This window comes from Phascolarctos cinereus, unplaced genomic scaffold (assembly GCF_003287225.1).
Source record: "Phascolarctos cinereus isolate Bilbo 61053 unplaced genomic scaffold, phaCin_HiC Scaffold_4;HRSCAF=312, whole genome shotgun sequence".
Lineage (NCBI taxonomy): Eukaryota > Metazoa > Chordata > Mammalia > Diprotodontia > Phascolarctidae > Phascolarctos > Phascolarctos cinereus.
This window is the reverse complement of record NW_027555847.1, coordinates 247282280-247297415: the sequence shown is the minus strand read 5'-3', so window position 1 is coordinate 247297415 and position 15136 is coordinate 247282280. Positions and strand designations below refer to the sequence as shown.

At 40.6% G+C, this 15136-nt stretch overlaps 1 protein-coding gene across 1 annotated transcript in view; it reads left to right on the top strand.

Annotated features, from left to right (window-relative positions):
* Positions 1–6145: 6145 nt before the first annotated feature.
* Positions 6146–15136, top strand: part of LVRN (laeverin) — a 54872-nt gene continuing 45881 nt past the window's right edge. The window contains exons 1-3 of the mRNA XM_020967295.2: positions 6146–7205; positions 13823–13965; positions 14926–15065. Of these exons, the coding sequence (XP_020822954.1) occupies positions 6199–7205; positions 13823–13965; positions 14926–15065 (1290 nt within the window). The 5' untranslated portion in view covers positions 6146–6198. The remainder of the gene's footprint in view (positions 7206–13822; positions 13966–14925; positions 15066–15136) is intronic.

Here is a 15136-nt window from a genome sequence, read left to right as displayed (position 1 = left end):
CACAAAATCCTATTACAGCAGAGGGAAAGAAGGGAGCATTGTTTGAACCTTACTCTCATCAAATTTGGCTCAAGAAGGGCATAACATAATCAGTTAGGTATAGAAATCTAACTTGCCCTATAGGCAGTAGGAGGGAAAAGGGAAAGAAAAGGGAGGGGGAAAGAAAGGGGGGAAGGGGGGAAGAAGGAGGGAAAAGCAGTAAGACTAAAGGGAAGAAAAGGGAAAGGATAATAAAAGGGAAGGGACTGAAGGGGCGTGGTCAAAAGCAAAACACTAGTGAAGGGGGAAAGGAAAAAGGAGAAAGAAAAGCATAAATGGGGGAAAGGATGGAGAAAAAGACACAGATAGTAATCATAACTGTGAATGTGAATGGGATGAACTCTCCCATAAAACGGAACGGATTGCAGAATGGATTAAAAACCATAATCCTACAATATGTTGTTTACAGGAAACACATTTGAAAAAGAGTGACACATACAGGGTAAAGGTAAAAGGCTGGAGCAGAATATATTATGTGTCAGCTGAAGTAAAAAAGCAGGGGTAGCAATCCTGATCTCACAGACAAAGCAAAAGCAAAAATAGATCTAATCAAAAGAGATAAGGAAGGAAACTACATCCTGCTAAAAGGCACCATAGACAATGAAGTAATATCATTACTAAACATATATGCACCAAATGGTATAGCATCCAAATTCTTACAGGAGAAGTTCAGGGAGTTACAGGAAGAAATAGACAGCAAAACTATACTAGTGGGGGACCTGAACCTCCCCTCTCTGCACTAGATAAGTCTAACCACAAAATAAACAAGAAAGAAGTTAAGGAGGTGAATAGAACATTAGAAAAGTTAGGTATGATAGACCTCTGGAGAAAACTGAATGGGGATAGAAAGGAATATACTTTTTTCTCGCAGTACATGGCACATACACAAAAATTGACCATGTACTAGGGCATAAAAACCTCACAATCCAATGCAGAAAGGCAGAAATATTAAATGCATCCTTTTCAGATCATGATGCAATAAAAATTATATGTAATAAAGGGCCATGGAAAGATAGACTAAAAAATAATTGGAAACTAAATAATCTAATCCTAAAAAATGATTGGGTCAAACAACAAATCATAGAAACAATCAATAATTTCATTCAAGAGAATGACAATAATGAGACAACATACCAAAACTATGGGATGCAGCGAAAGCAGTTCTTAGGGGAAGTTTTATATCTCTAAATGCTTACATAAATAAAATAGAAAAAGAGGAGATTAATGAATTGGGCATACAACTAAAAAAACTAGAAAAAGAACAACTTAAAAATCCTCAACTAAACACTAAATTAGAAATATTGAAAAACAAAGGAAAAATTAATAAAATTGAAATTAAGAAAACTATTGAACTAATAAATAAAACTAAGAGCTGGTTTTATGAAAAAACAATAAAATAGATAAACCTTTGGTTAATTTAATTAAAAAAAGAAAGAAGAAAACCAAATTACTAGTATCAAGAATGAAAAGGGAAGCTACCAACAAGGAAGAGGAAATTAAAACCATGATTAGGAATTATTTTGCCCAACTATATGCCAACAAATTTGACAATCTTAGTGAAATAGATACATATTTACAAAAATATAAATTGCCCAGATTAACCGAAGAGGAAGTAAAATACTTAAATAACCCCATCTCAGAAAAAGAAATCGAACAAACCATTGATGAACTCCCTAGGAAAAAATCTCCAGGGCCAGATGGATTTACATGCGAATTCTATCAAACATTTAGAGACTAAGATAGAAATTGAAGAAATTAAAATAGACCATTCATTTGCAAGCTCTTAAGGAAAAACAAAACAAATTGGAAGCATTGAAAATGAGAAATTGTCCCTGAACTGTTTCACTTTTGATCTAGGAAAGAGTAAAAGTTTTGCAACAAATTTCAGTTGTATAAGAAAACAAGTTCTGAAGTTGACTTGAGAGATGAGTGGGAAATAAAGATGTAAGGCAAGGGTGGGGAACCTGAGGCTTAGAGACCACATGTGGCCCTCTAGGTTTTCCAATTCGGCCCTTTGACTGAATCCAAACTTCACAGAAAAAATCCCCCTAAAAGAAGGATTTGTTCTGTAAAACCTGGACTCAATCAAAAGGCTGCATCTGGGAACTTAGAGGGCCACATGTGGCCTGGAGGCTGAAGGTTCCTCGCCCCTGAGGGATCAAACAAGTAGAAGTTAAGGAAAATGTAGTATGGAATCAGTGTAGAAAATCCATAGGAATAAAGGGAAAGAAAGTTAAAGAAAGTTGGAAACTCATCTACATTGACACAAGTGTTGGAAACTCAATTAGAGGGTGAAATGAAATAAGAGCTTTGATTTCCCCCAAAAGGGCAAGAAGATAGAACTGTGATTTTCACCCAGGTTGAGACAACGGAAAGTTCTCATCTTTGCCAGCTATCAAAATATCTAGAGGAGGCCAAAAGAAAAGGCAGGGATTTAATAAAGTATTATAGAAAGCTTAAAAGAATTTTAGATGTCAGTAAGATAAGATAGATGTGGCTGGCTTCCAAATATTTTCTTCCAATGTGTAAGAGGATATACTTAAAAGACTCATGATAGCCACAATTGTAAAAGTGGCTTTCCAGTTATTCCAGTGAAAACAATGACAAAAGGCCAAATGAAGATTGTCACCCTAAAACAGCTTTATATTTGGTTCTGTAGGTAATAGACAACCTAGCTGAAAAAAAGTTAAAACAAAGTTCTGAACCTCTTTCAATTCCATTTGAATATCCATAGATGCCTATCATTAAAAATGCCCAAATATACAAGCTTTGATTATATCTTAGTAATTGTATATACATTCTCAAGTTGGCTTGAGTCTTTTACATAGAGGATTGCTTTAATAGTTGTCAAGAAACTTTAAATTATGATTTTTCTCTTTGAGATCTCTTTCTGATAATATCAATAAATAGGTAAAAAAAAAACCTCTTTGTCTAACCTATAGACAGAAATAATCCATATCATCTACACAGTTAGGCAAGATGGAAAGAACTTGACCTGTGAATATTGAAACCCAAAGCTTGTCAGTGGTGCCTGGTTTGACTTTCCTATAGACTTGGTATATATGAGGTTAACTCCATATGGTTTGCACTGGCTTTTACCACATAAACTAATTTCTGGTAGGCCAATGTAATTAGGTTTTGTCAGGCATTACTAAATTATACTAAGCACTATTACTGCTGGGTTTGAACAGCATTATACAGGGAATATACACAAATGCCATTGCATGATTTGGAACCTGGAAAGCAGATTTACTAGAGAATCTACCCTAGAAACAATGTGGTCCATCCCTTGGTCTGTAAGCCGGACAATGTGTGGTTAGACCAGACCCCTTTTGACTTAGAATTTCCAGGGAAAATGTATTTCAGAAGCAAATGACTTCAATGAATTAGAGAGCTAAACCCAAGACAGAACAAGAAACCTATTTTCTAAATGGACGTTTCCCTGTTTTTGTCCATTTGATTATTTGTTATTGTTAAGTAATTTTTCAGTCATGTCCAACTCCATGGCCCATCTGGGGTTTTCTTGGCAGAGATGCTGGAGTAGTTTGCCATTTCCTTCTTCAGCCAATTTTACAGATGAAGAACTGAGGCAAACAGCATTGAGTGACTTGCTCATGGTCACAGCTACTAAGTGTCTGAAGCTGAACACAGCAAGATGAGTCTTCCTGACTCTAGGCCCAGTGCTCTATCCACTGCACTACCTAGTTGTCCCCAACTGTCTAACTTGTTTATTGTCCATTGTCTCTTACAGTATCTTGACCTGTTTTGAATGGTTAAGATATAAGTTGCTTAAATTGTTTATTCTTTCCCAGATTTGTTGCAGTATAATTGATTTATTGATATTTGTCATAGATAATATTCTGGATTTTATATGATTTGTTCTCCATGTTTCTGTTTCATCACCACCATAATAACACTCTGTACTATTAAGCTTCCTATTTTGCTGCCTTATTGTATTATGAACCTATAAATTGGGTAGTCCAGATTTGATGATACTTCTAATGCAGTATCAAAGAAGGGAATGGTGGAGGAAATGTAGAAAACCTTCTTGTTGTGAGTTTTGGGGAAAATATGTCCCCAGAAACAGCAGCTTTAGAAGTCAAGGAATGTAGCCTGCAGTATTGTGCTGATTCTATCTCAAAGGGAGGCTTCTAATCCATCCCTCCAAAATATTTTGATGAGATTAGAAACTAGAGACCTCCTACCCTACTAAAATGGTCTGATGAGATTAACTCCAGGGAAACACCCCTACCAGAACAAACCAGATCTTGGTTTACTCCAAGATTACTCCAAAGTTAAGGCATTCTCCCCCAAATTGCCTAGCATCTTATCTTTTTTACTCAACCACCCAGATAAGGAAAGTGGCCTTACCTGACAGACTCCTTCTGCCACCGGTCCTAAAACTGTGTAAAACCACTGAGAATCTCTGCAGAATTGCTAGCCACCTGGCAACTGCCCATCCCCTGATGTGACTTAAACCTTCTGTCTTCTACCTTTGTCTCTTGATTTATTGACCTAGGTGGGAGGAATTATTCTATAGGAAGATCTTAGGACCTCCAGGCTGAGGAATTTCCCAACAAAATCAAAGTAGACTCTCATTTCGACTGGGGAGCTCAGGGAAGAGACCAAATGTGGTCAGGCCTTTATATGCAAGCCATTTCACTTATTTGCTTTTACCAAACAGGACTCCTTTATATGTGTCCCTCAAAACTGTCTTATTCCCGTTTGTCTCATTTCTCCAGTTCACTGACTGTATTTCATCCTGTATACACATACACACTCGCACTTAGTAGCTGTTGATCAGATCAACCCTCTCAATCCTTCTAAATGACTCTCTAAGAGGAGAAGGTTAATAGGTGTTTCCTCATCTGGGAGTTCTCTATGTCAGTGGAACCAGTGAAATCACAGGTCCCAGTTCACTATCTCTCTATATTCCCATAAAACTTTAGAATTTAGTTTTGCATTGTGGCACACTCGGTTTTCCCGAGTTACTATTAATGGTGAGGGAAAAAAAGTCTCTTCCATTTGTAACCCTCAGATTCTTGAACGCTACCGAACCTCCTCCTCCTCTAGGCAAAAACATACCCTGAACGCAGAAAGAAACCAAACTTGTGAACGAAGATGAAGATTGAGTTCAGCTGCTTGGCGAACTGGACTATCTTTTCATGGTGTGAGCTTCTCATCTCGGTATATCCCTAGGTCCTCTCCGTAGAAAGCACAGCGGTCCCCTAAACACAGGGTTGAAGAAAGTTTGCGTTACATCCCTTCCCGCAGGAGACCACACCCTTTCTTCAGAACACTATAAACTGGTGTGAGGGCCATCTCCAGTTGTCATGACCTGTATTTTGCCACTGGACCCAGAGGGCTCGGGAGAAGAAAGTGAGACTGGTGACTCTGCACAGCCCTCGATCACTTAAATCCAAGTCACTTGCATGTCATGGCATCACTTCCCTGATGTCATGGTCCTCTTCCCAAACGAAGGATAAAAGAGAAACAACAAGAAGAAACTGGTCTCCACGTGTCTCCCCACCAAACTAGGACCTTGGGAAAATTTTGAGGTCTAGTTAGAGAATGGACAACCAGGAAAATCTACCCATCTCAGCACCCCTCTCTACTACAGCGTCTGAAGACAGTGTTAGGTTAAAAAGGATTCCTACCACCCTATCAGATTCCACTGCCCTTGCGCGGCTAAGCACTCCCTTCCCATTAACCCCCTCCCTGCTCTTCCCCACAACTAGCACCCTCATATTTCTCTTTTTCCTTCTCAAGCTGGGCTAGGACAGAGGAGATAGAACAAGTCGTCAGCCCCTCCTCTGGTGCTTCCCGCCTGCCTCCTCCTCCCTAGAATGAGGCCAGAGATGGGAGAGCTAGGCAATTACTTGGATCTGGCCAGTGGGCAAACAGCTGCTTTCCTCCTGCCCTGTCCCTTTCGCTAGTCAGACAGGCTAGATTAGCACTTCATTCCCTTTTCATCTCTCATACCTTTCTTGGAGGGAGAGGGAGAGAGGAAATTTTTAAAAAGGGGAGGGGTGGATTAGAAAGGATGGGTGGGAGGGGCGGGGGGGACCGCCCAGACTGGGGTGGGGCGGTGGGCGTTTTGGGGCTTCCCAGGTTTTAGGCTCGGCTCATCTCACCGCTCTTGACCATTCCATCAGCGACATGGGGGGCACTGGCTATTCAGCCAATAGCATGGGAGTCACTTACAACTCCGGCTTCTACCTGAGCCGTAAGGTGGTCGTCCTTACTGTAGTGGTGCTGAGTGCGCTACTGCTGGCTGTAGCGGTGCTTAGTTCCTTCTACGTTCGCTGCAGTCACACACCATCGCAGCCAACGGAGAAGTTCACTACGGTGACTAGAGACGTACTCGCTATCCAGTCGGTGGCCCTCAAGCAGCAAGCCGAGGAAGAGAAAAAGGAGACCAAGACTAGCATCACCCGCGACCCCGGTACCCGGCCGAGCGCCACGAGACCCTCCTGGTTCTGGGACCATCTGAGTCAGTCCACCTCCGGGCCCCTGGACCGCCCGAGCCTGTCCACCTCCGGGCCCCTGGACCGCCCGAGCCTGTCCACCTCCGGGCCCCTGGACCGCCTGAGCCTGTCCACCTCCGGGCCCCTGGACCGCCCGAGCCTGTCCACCTCCGGGCCCCTGGACCACACGACCGCGTCCACTTCCGAGACCCGGGACCACCCGACCCCGTCCACCTCCAGACCCCAACTCCAGCCCACCTCCGAACCCTGGAAGCATCCGCGCCTGCCCTCCGACGTGGTGCCCCTGCACTACGACCTGGAGCTGTGGGTTCACCTGCAGCCGGACCAGGTCGAGCAGTCCTCGAAGTCCTTCAGCGGGAGGCTCAATATCACTGTGAAATGCGTCTCCCCGACCACCTGGGTGCTGATCCACAGCCTCCGCCTAGACTACCAGGGCGCCACGGTGCTGGGTCCCTTGCCCGAGAGCCCCGGGGCTGATGGGGAGCAGCGGGCAGTGGGCCAGGTGGCGGTGAACAACTTGTGGAAGTTCCCGGAGAAGGAGTACCTGGTGATGGAAATGAGGGATACCTTGAAGGCTGGCCGCCACTACGTGCTGCAGTTCGACTTCTCCGGCTTAGTAAACCAGACCCACAGGGACGGGTTGTTCCGCAACTTATATTCAGACCAGAGAAAGATCAAGTAAGGGATAGTGTTCTCATCCCCAGTTATAGTGACTCATCCTCAGCCTCTCTTCACTGTTCCTAATTCTTTTCTATGTCCAGTTTGTTTTTCCTTTTTCCAGTGCCTCCTTCCCCACTTTTCTTCACTTTCACCACACTTCCTATATGTATTTAGTATCGGAGGACTTATGTATTCAGTATTGGAGGACTACCCCCATCTGGTCCTCTTCGCCAATCTTGCTGTCCCCGGTCTCCAGTCCAAGAACTGAAGTTCCTCCTATTCTTTCAGAGGAAGAATAAATCCAGGATTGTCCTCTCATCTCTCCCTATCCCTCTCCAGGGGGATTGCTACTTTCTCACCTTTGATAAACCTGACTTCATTCCTTCACATTTTCCAAAAGGCTACAGCTTGTCTTGTTCCTCTTCGTCCTCTCCCCACCCCAACTCCTCATAACTGTCCTTTAGACTATGGTGCTCAACCAGTTCAGTCGTGGACAGCCAGCTTCTCTCCCTTCCTGAGATTCCATCTCAGTTAAATCTGTACCTTTTTGAATCAGCTTCTTCATTCTGCTCTTCTTAGAGCACAGGTCTCTCTAAAACTGCAGACTGTCTTAGCTTTTCAGCGCTAGTCATCTGAGGAAGAGCACCTAGTTCCTATTTCTTTCACTCCACGGGCTGCACTTTACCTTTCTCTCTCTAATCTCTGACCTAACAGGCTTTTTTCCTTTAGAAATGGAAAGTGAGTTTTTACATTCATGAATACATAACCAGCTTTTCTTTGTATCCCATTTGAGATCTCTCGATTATGGCACCTTCTTGGACTAGGACGGGAGGAATCCTATCCATTTCTCTCTTTCTGAGCTTTCTGATTGCATCAATTATGCAAAGCATTTGGGGATGCAATTTATATATGTAAGATGCCAAATAAGTATTCCCCCCCACACACACTTTCACACATGCCCTCTAATTCCCTTACTCCTCACTAGTTTAGTTTTTGTGGTCTACACAAAGGCATGCCCTTTGCCCTTTTTACTAGAGAAAGTGTTCTCAGATGTCTCTGCTTATCTCTGACACTTCTGTTCTTTAAACTTCAGACATTTCTAATTAAATCTGGTCTTTTGCCTTGGTGGGTTCACAAGTTACACCTTTTGTTTTATAGTGTCTATTTTCCTTCTGCATGGTATTACGATTTTCAAAAAAATTTTTACAGGTTTCTGGATCTGAACGAATTCATGACAAATTTATGGACATGAGCCTCTCTTGAAAGTTGTAGTTAGTGTGGAATACAAGCTCTTCTAGTGCAAAAAAAAAGCGCCTTTCTCTTCACACTTAATTTCTATCACTCATTTGTTTTTAGCAATGCCTTTTCCTACTCATCTTAGAATCTGAAGTTTTGAACTAGAAGGGACTTTTGAGATCATCAAATCTAACCTTCTCATTTTACAGATGAGGAAAGCAAGAACCAGAGAAATAAATTCATACATCTAGTGAGTTCCAGAAAGGGGTTCTCAAGTTCAGGTTCTCTGACACCAAAGTTACTATTCATTCCATTAAAACATCTCCTTTCAGAAAAGTGAGGATCTGAGATTCAACTCCTATATGTAGGTTATTTTGTATATGTTTGTCTGCATATTGTCTCCCCACTGAGATTATAAACTTCTTAAGGACAGAAACTGTCTTTTGTCTCTTTTTGTATCCCCAGTGCTTAGCACAGTGCCTGGCACATAGAAGAAGCTTATTGGTTGATTGATTGGAGAGGTGAAGTGACTTGTCCAATTAAGTGTCTGAACATAGACCCTATCCTCTTATTTCCAGATTGCAAATTAAATAGGCAGTCTGTTGTACCTGTCTTCTTATTTAGTTTTGTATAGTCTAAAAATATTGTACAACAATGTGGAAGAAATACTCAGTACTTTGTGTTTTTTAGTTTCAAGGATGCTACACAGTACTCATGAGGCTTAAAGTCAGTCACTTCACTTCTTCAAAGATTCAGTTTCCTCATATCTAAGATGAGGAGCTTGGACTAAAGTTCCTTTCTGTCCAAAATTTATGATTCAAGGAATGTTTGCAAATTTTAGGTCCCCAAGACAACAAACTTGGAAATCTGAGCACAGATCACATATTAAGAGCCAGATGAGACTTTCAATTTCATCTCCAGTTCTCTCATTTTACTGATGAGGACCTTGGTGTGGGTAACAATCAAAAGAGCCAGAATCTGAGTCCAAGTCTTCTGGCTTCGAATCCAGGTTTCTTAGCAGCCAATCTACCTGTTCTTTCAAAGCTCTGCTAATCCTGGAAGTGATATTAACAGAGTATTATTGTCAAGGATTGCAAAAACTCTATTAAACACTGTATACGGACAGTGCTCTCAATAACTTCATCTCCTAAATTTGTAGGAGGTGTTCACTTACCTAACTTATTAAGGGCCAAGTATTCAATAGTTATCAAAAGCAACTCCTTGAAATCTGGCTTCTGTCCTTGCCACTTCCTAAATACTTTCTACAAGGTCACTAATAATCTATTCATTGTTAAATATGATCCTTTTTCTTTTTGGCAATTGGGGTTTAGTGACTTGCCCAGGGTCACACAGCTAGTAAGTGTCAAGTGTTTCGTTTCAGGCTGGATTTGAACTCAGGTCTTCCTGACTTCAGGACTTGTATTCTATTCACTGTGCCACCTAGATGCCCCAATATCATCCTTTTTGAATTCTCAATATCATTTGACACTGTCCCACACCTCCTCCTTCTGGATGCTCTCTCTTCCCAGTGTTTTCATGACATTTCCCTATTGTAATTCTCTTCCTGTCTGATGGATCTTTTTCACTCTTTTTTTTACAAGCTCACCAACCTCATCCATATCCTGCCCCATATATATGAGTATATCTCAGGGCTCTGTCCTGGCCTCTTTTCTCTTCTCTTTTTATATGGTCTCGGTGATTTCATCAGCAGATGACTACAAAATCTATCATCTTGCCCTTATCTTTCCCTGTTTGCTGGACAGCTCCATCAGGATATTGCCTTGGTGTCTTAAACTCAACAGGTCAAATGAGAATTCATCTTTCTCTATTAACCCCCTACACACACACACACACACACACACACACATATACACATATATATGTATATATGTATAAATATACATATATGTATGTTTACACACACACACACACACACACACACAGATTAATTCTTTGGTACAACTTCCTAGAGCAGAGAAGAAGTGTTCATACTAAGAAATCCATCTTGGCAAGAATCAGTAAAAGGGGTGGGGGAAGTACAAATAGGAGTGGTCAAACAATCCTGCTCACAACATTCTCCTACCACTATTATACTAATGATGACAGACTAAGAAAATTATGATTCTTTTCTTTGGAAACAAGAAAGATTTAGAAAGTTATGATTAAAATCTGAGGTTACTAACAGTATAAATACAGTGAACATGAATACAGAATCACTGAATCAAAGAATGTCAGATATGGAAGAAATCTCAGAGATTATATAGCCCAGCCTTCTCATTTTAGGTATTAGGAAACTGAAGCCAACATAGTCTGTGTCAGAGGTTCTTTTGATGTATTTAAGATTTTATTTTGGTCTACCAATTTGGATATACTCTTAGAGGGAATCTGGGTAATATTGGGAATAAATTTTGAACCATCCAAATGAAATACATGAATTCTGCTGAAGCACTTGTCTATACTCCTATCACCAAATGGCACCATGGTGGTAATCAATATATAGCTGTATTTATACGGTGCTTTGAAGTTTGCAGAATGCTTTACATAGATGATTTCATTTGAGTTTCACAACAATGCTGTGAAATAGTTACTACTAGCATCATTATCACTATTTTACAGATGAAGGAATAGAGGGTCAAGTGACTTGATCCATTGACACAAAGATAGTAAATGTGTGGGATCATCCTGACTGCAAGTGCAACACTCTATCCAATATGTCAGGTTGCCTCTTAGTAGAGTGTATGCATTTTAAGTTGAGGTGACTAAGTGGTATGAAGGAGAGTATGCTGTGCTTGGAGTCAAGCTGCCTCAGATATCGAGCTATGTAGCCATATGTAAGGGCAGCTAGGTGGCACAGTGGATAGGCCTGGCCAGGAAGACACATTTCAAATCTGGCCTCAGACGTTTACTAGCTGTCCCTGGGCAAGTCACTTAATCCTGTTTGCCTCAGTTCCTCATCTGTAAAATGGGCTGGAGAAAAAAATGGTATCTTTGCCAAGAAAACCCCAAATGGGGTCACAAAGAGTCAGACATGGCTGAAAAAAAATGACTGAACAACAAAGCCATATGTAAATCATTTGACCTTAATTGCCATTGTAAAATGAAGATAATAATACTTATGTCCCAGCATGATTGTCAGGATAAAATACTATATGTAAAGAACTTTGTAAACCTTTAGAAAAGCTATATAAATATTAGTTATTATTCTCTGAAACATGATTTGTTCAATAAAGGATCAGGTCCAAAATCTTTTGAAAACAAATGATAAGCAAACATGACTCATCACTGGGTGAAACATCTGGCTATATTAAGCATTTTGATTTTGGGGTGTGGTGTTGGAATTTTTTTTTTTGACAACTTACTGAAAAGTCTTATTTACTTCTTTGCCAATGATGTTGTTTACCGATGATGTTGTTTAGGCCTTGCTAGACAAGATCTTTAGGCAACCGAGTTCATAACGTATTTGGACTCACATACCTTAATTTATACTCATTTTTATGTGGTGGGAGAGTGATCCCTAAGGGTTTCTTGATGTTGGATCAGATGAACCCTATGATTCTTTCCAGCTTCAACAGTCTGTGATTCTATGATTTTCTGGCTTCCATAGCAAGGAAGGGAGACCATAATGAGAGAACTTGGCAATGTAGCACTAAACTTATGGGAGAGAGCTCTTTCTGCAATAAGTTCTCCAAATTTCATAGGATTGAGATCTAGAAGGGACCTCAGATATTACTAATTGGAATCTAGACTATGTCTCATTTTATAAAGGAGGAAACTGAGGCCTCTCTATAGAAGTGAAATGAGTTGCTTAAAAGTTCCATAAGTAGTAGTAGCCAACCCAAAATTCAAACTCAGATTCTAAATCCAATTGACAATCTTGGCCCTATCTGTTTTTGTTGTTCAGTCTTGTCCAATTCTTTGTGACCACATTTGGGGATTTCCTGGTAGAGATAGTGGAATGATTTGCCATTTTCTTCTCCAGCACATTTTACAGATGAGGAACTGAGGCAAACAGGGTTAAGTGACTTGCCAGGATAATAGCTAGTAAGTGTCCGAGGCCCAATTTGAACTCAGATCTTCCTGATTCCAGGCCTGGCACTATATCCGCTGCCCATATTCATCTGTTCATGTCAGATGTAATGCAGGTTGGTCTGGTGCCTTAAGTTCAGAATTGAAATGAAACACTTGTAAATCATCTAACTGTTAACAAAACAAGGTTTATTTAGTCATAGCATGGGGAGGGATGCTCACTAAGGGTACAACACTGATTCAGCTGAGCAGTTTCCCTGTCTCTGCTTTGGCCAACTGTGATGGTCTTTTGGTCAGAAGCCTGAGGGAACTGCTGCTGACTGCTTTTGTGGTGGGTTTTTGTACTTAGGCCACCTGGAATCTACCCCGGTGTTTCAAGTCTTAGTCTAGTCCATCTAAACCAAGAACTTTGGCCAGTTTCGACATATTATATAACTATAAAGAGTGTAATATGCTTATTCCATGTAACAAATATTACATTCGGTGTGTGGGTTTTTTATAGTTCCTTTGTTTTTTCTTTAGGTTTTTGTTTCATCTGGGGCCATCTCCACTTGTTCTGATCTATATCTTGCCACTGGACTCAGATGGCTCTGGAGGAGGGAGTGAGGCTGGTGACTTTGCACAGCCCTCCCTCACTTAAATCTGATTCATTTGCATGTCATGGCATCACCTTCCTGATGTTATGGTCCTCTTTGAGAATGAAGGACAAACAAAAGATTTTATATACAGAAACATTCTAAAGTTCGGGATGGTCGGCCTTGGAGTATATTTGCATAGATGTGTGTCTTTGCAGGACAAGAACTGGTGGAAAGGGAACTCTACATATTTTTAGTCCCAGTATTACAGATAAGGAGATTTAGGTTCTCCTAAATCTAAATCGTAATCTAAAATCTAAAAAAAGAGATTTTATGGCTTCCCAAAGACACATGGCTGTTAAATGGCAGACCTGGGACTAAAATCTAACATCTAAGGCTTCTAACTCTGAAGCCAGTGCTCTTTCCATTATGCTAAGGCCACTTCGAAGATACAAGTACATATCCTCTAAATATGTTCTCTTTCCAATTTTTCACTGATAATAATGGTAATTGTAGCTAATAACAACTTGATGGTATATAGTAATAGTAATGATAGATTATGCTGATTTAGAGTTTAAAGTTTTACAAAAAACTTTGCATCCATCCTCACCACAACCCTTCAAGGTAAGTACTTTCATTATTATTAATCCTCATTTATGGATAAGGAAACTGAGGCTCAGAGAAAGGACATAACTTGCCCAGGGTCCCACAGCTAGCAAGTGTCCATTTGAACCCAAGTCTCTTCTGACTCCAAGATAGCAGAAGATAAATATTTCCCACCAATATGGTTCATTCCAGGGCTCTGATTGCTTCTCAATTGGAACCAACATTTGCCAGAACAATTTTCCCTTGTTTTGATGAGCCAGCTATGAAAGCAACCTTCAATATCACAATTGTTCACCATCCTACTTATGTGGCTCTTTCCAACATGCCAGCCCTAGGTAAGGAATGCTTCTTTATAATTTTTGTTTCTTATTTTGTAAGAACATTATGATCATTTCCCTAGAGAGTGTACATTTCTAATAATTCACCATGGCATTATATCGAGTGAGCCACTAAACAAAACTTCAATGAAACAAAGATGGATTAACAAATACTAGCAGGAAATGGTGGGTTGGGTAAGTGTAAATGTATGAGAGTTTTGAAATAATTCAGTTGTGCAACGCTATTGTTGCCTACTATTTGCAGATATTCCACAGGTGGACCTGAGAAATGTAGGTGACCACATGGTAGACTTCCTTTATCACAGTCTTCACAGATGCCAAGGATATGGTCAGAATTTAGTTCTGGGTTTGCATGAAGCTGGGAAATGGTATACTGTACTTGCCACACCCATTTCTGCCTTGAAATGGACCTTGGTTTGGGTCTTAAAGACAGGCACTAGATTTCTACCAAGACAGAAGCAGCTGAGCCACACCTACTTATCTATATCCTTTGGGCATGGCATCTATTTCAAACGCTGTTAGAAAGTGGCTAGTCTGGAAACCAGCAGAATTATATGTGTATCTGAGGATCATAGATCTAGAGCTAGTATGAACCTTAAAACCTCTAGTTCAACCCCTTCAGTTTACAATTTCTGGAGACCTGAGAAAGTTATGTAACTTGCCCAAAGTTACAAAGATAGGTGTTGAAGAGGCTCTGATTCAGGCTTTGCATCTAGAGTCAACACTCATTTCACTGTGCCATGCTGTTCTAGTTTTTAGCTTTCGTTGGTCTATGATTAACATCTATGAACCCACATTGGTAAAGGATGAGGAAAGAACCTTGCTAAACCATTGGGATAGTATGAGAAGAGGCCAGGTAAATATTAGCAGGGGCAAGTGAGAAAGGAGAAATTACTCTCATGACTCATATTTTGTGTTTTGTGTTGTCAGTGTGCTAAAATAAATGACTTTCTTTAGCCATGTCTGAAAGAGAAGACGCAAACAGAAGCAAATGGATTGTTACCAGCTTTGAAACTACTCCCCTAATGTCAGCATATATAACTGCATTTGCTGTGTGTGACTACAATTATGTCAACGGAACTGAAAGGGGCAAGGAGGTAAAGTTTTTCAAGAAGTAGTAGCAACGCATGCCGACTGTAGATATGTCAAGCCATTCTTCGTGCTCAGG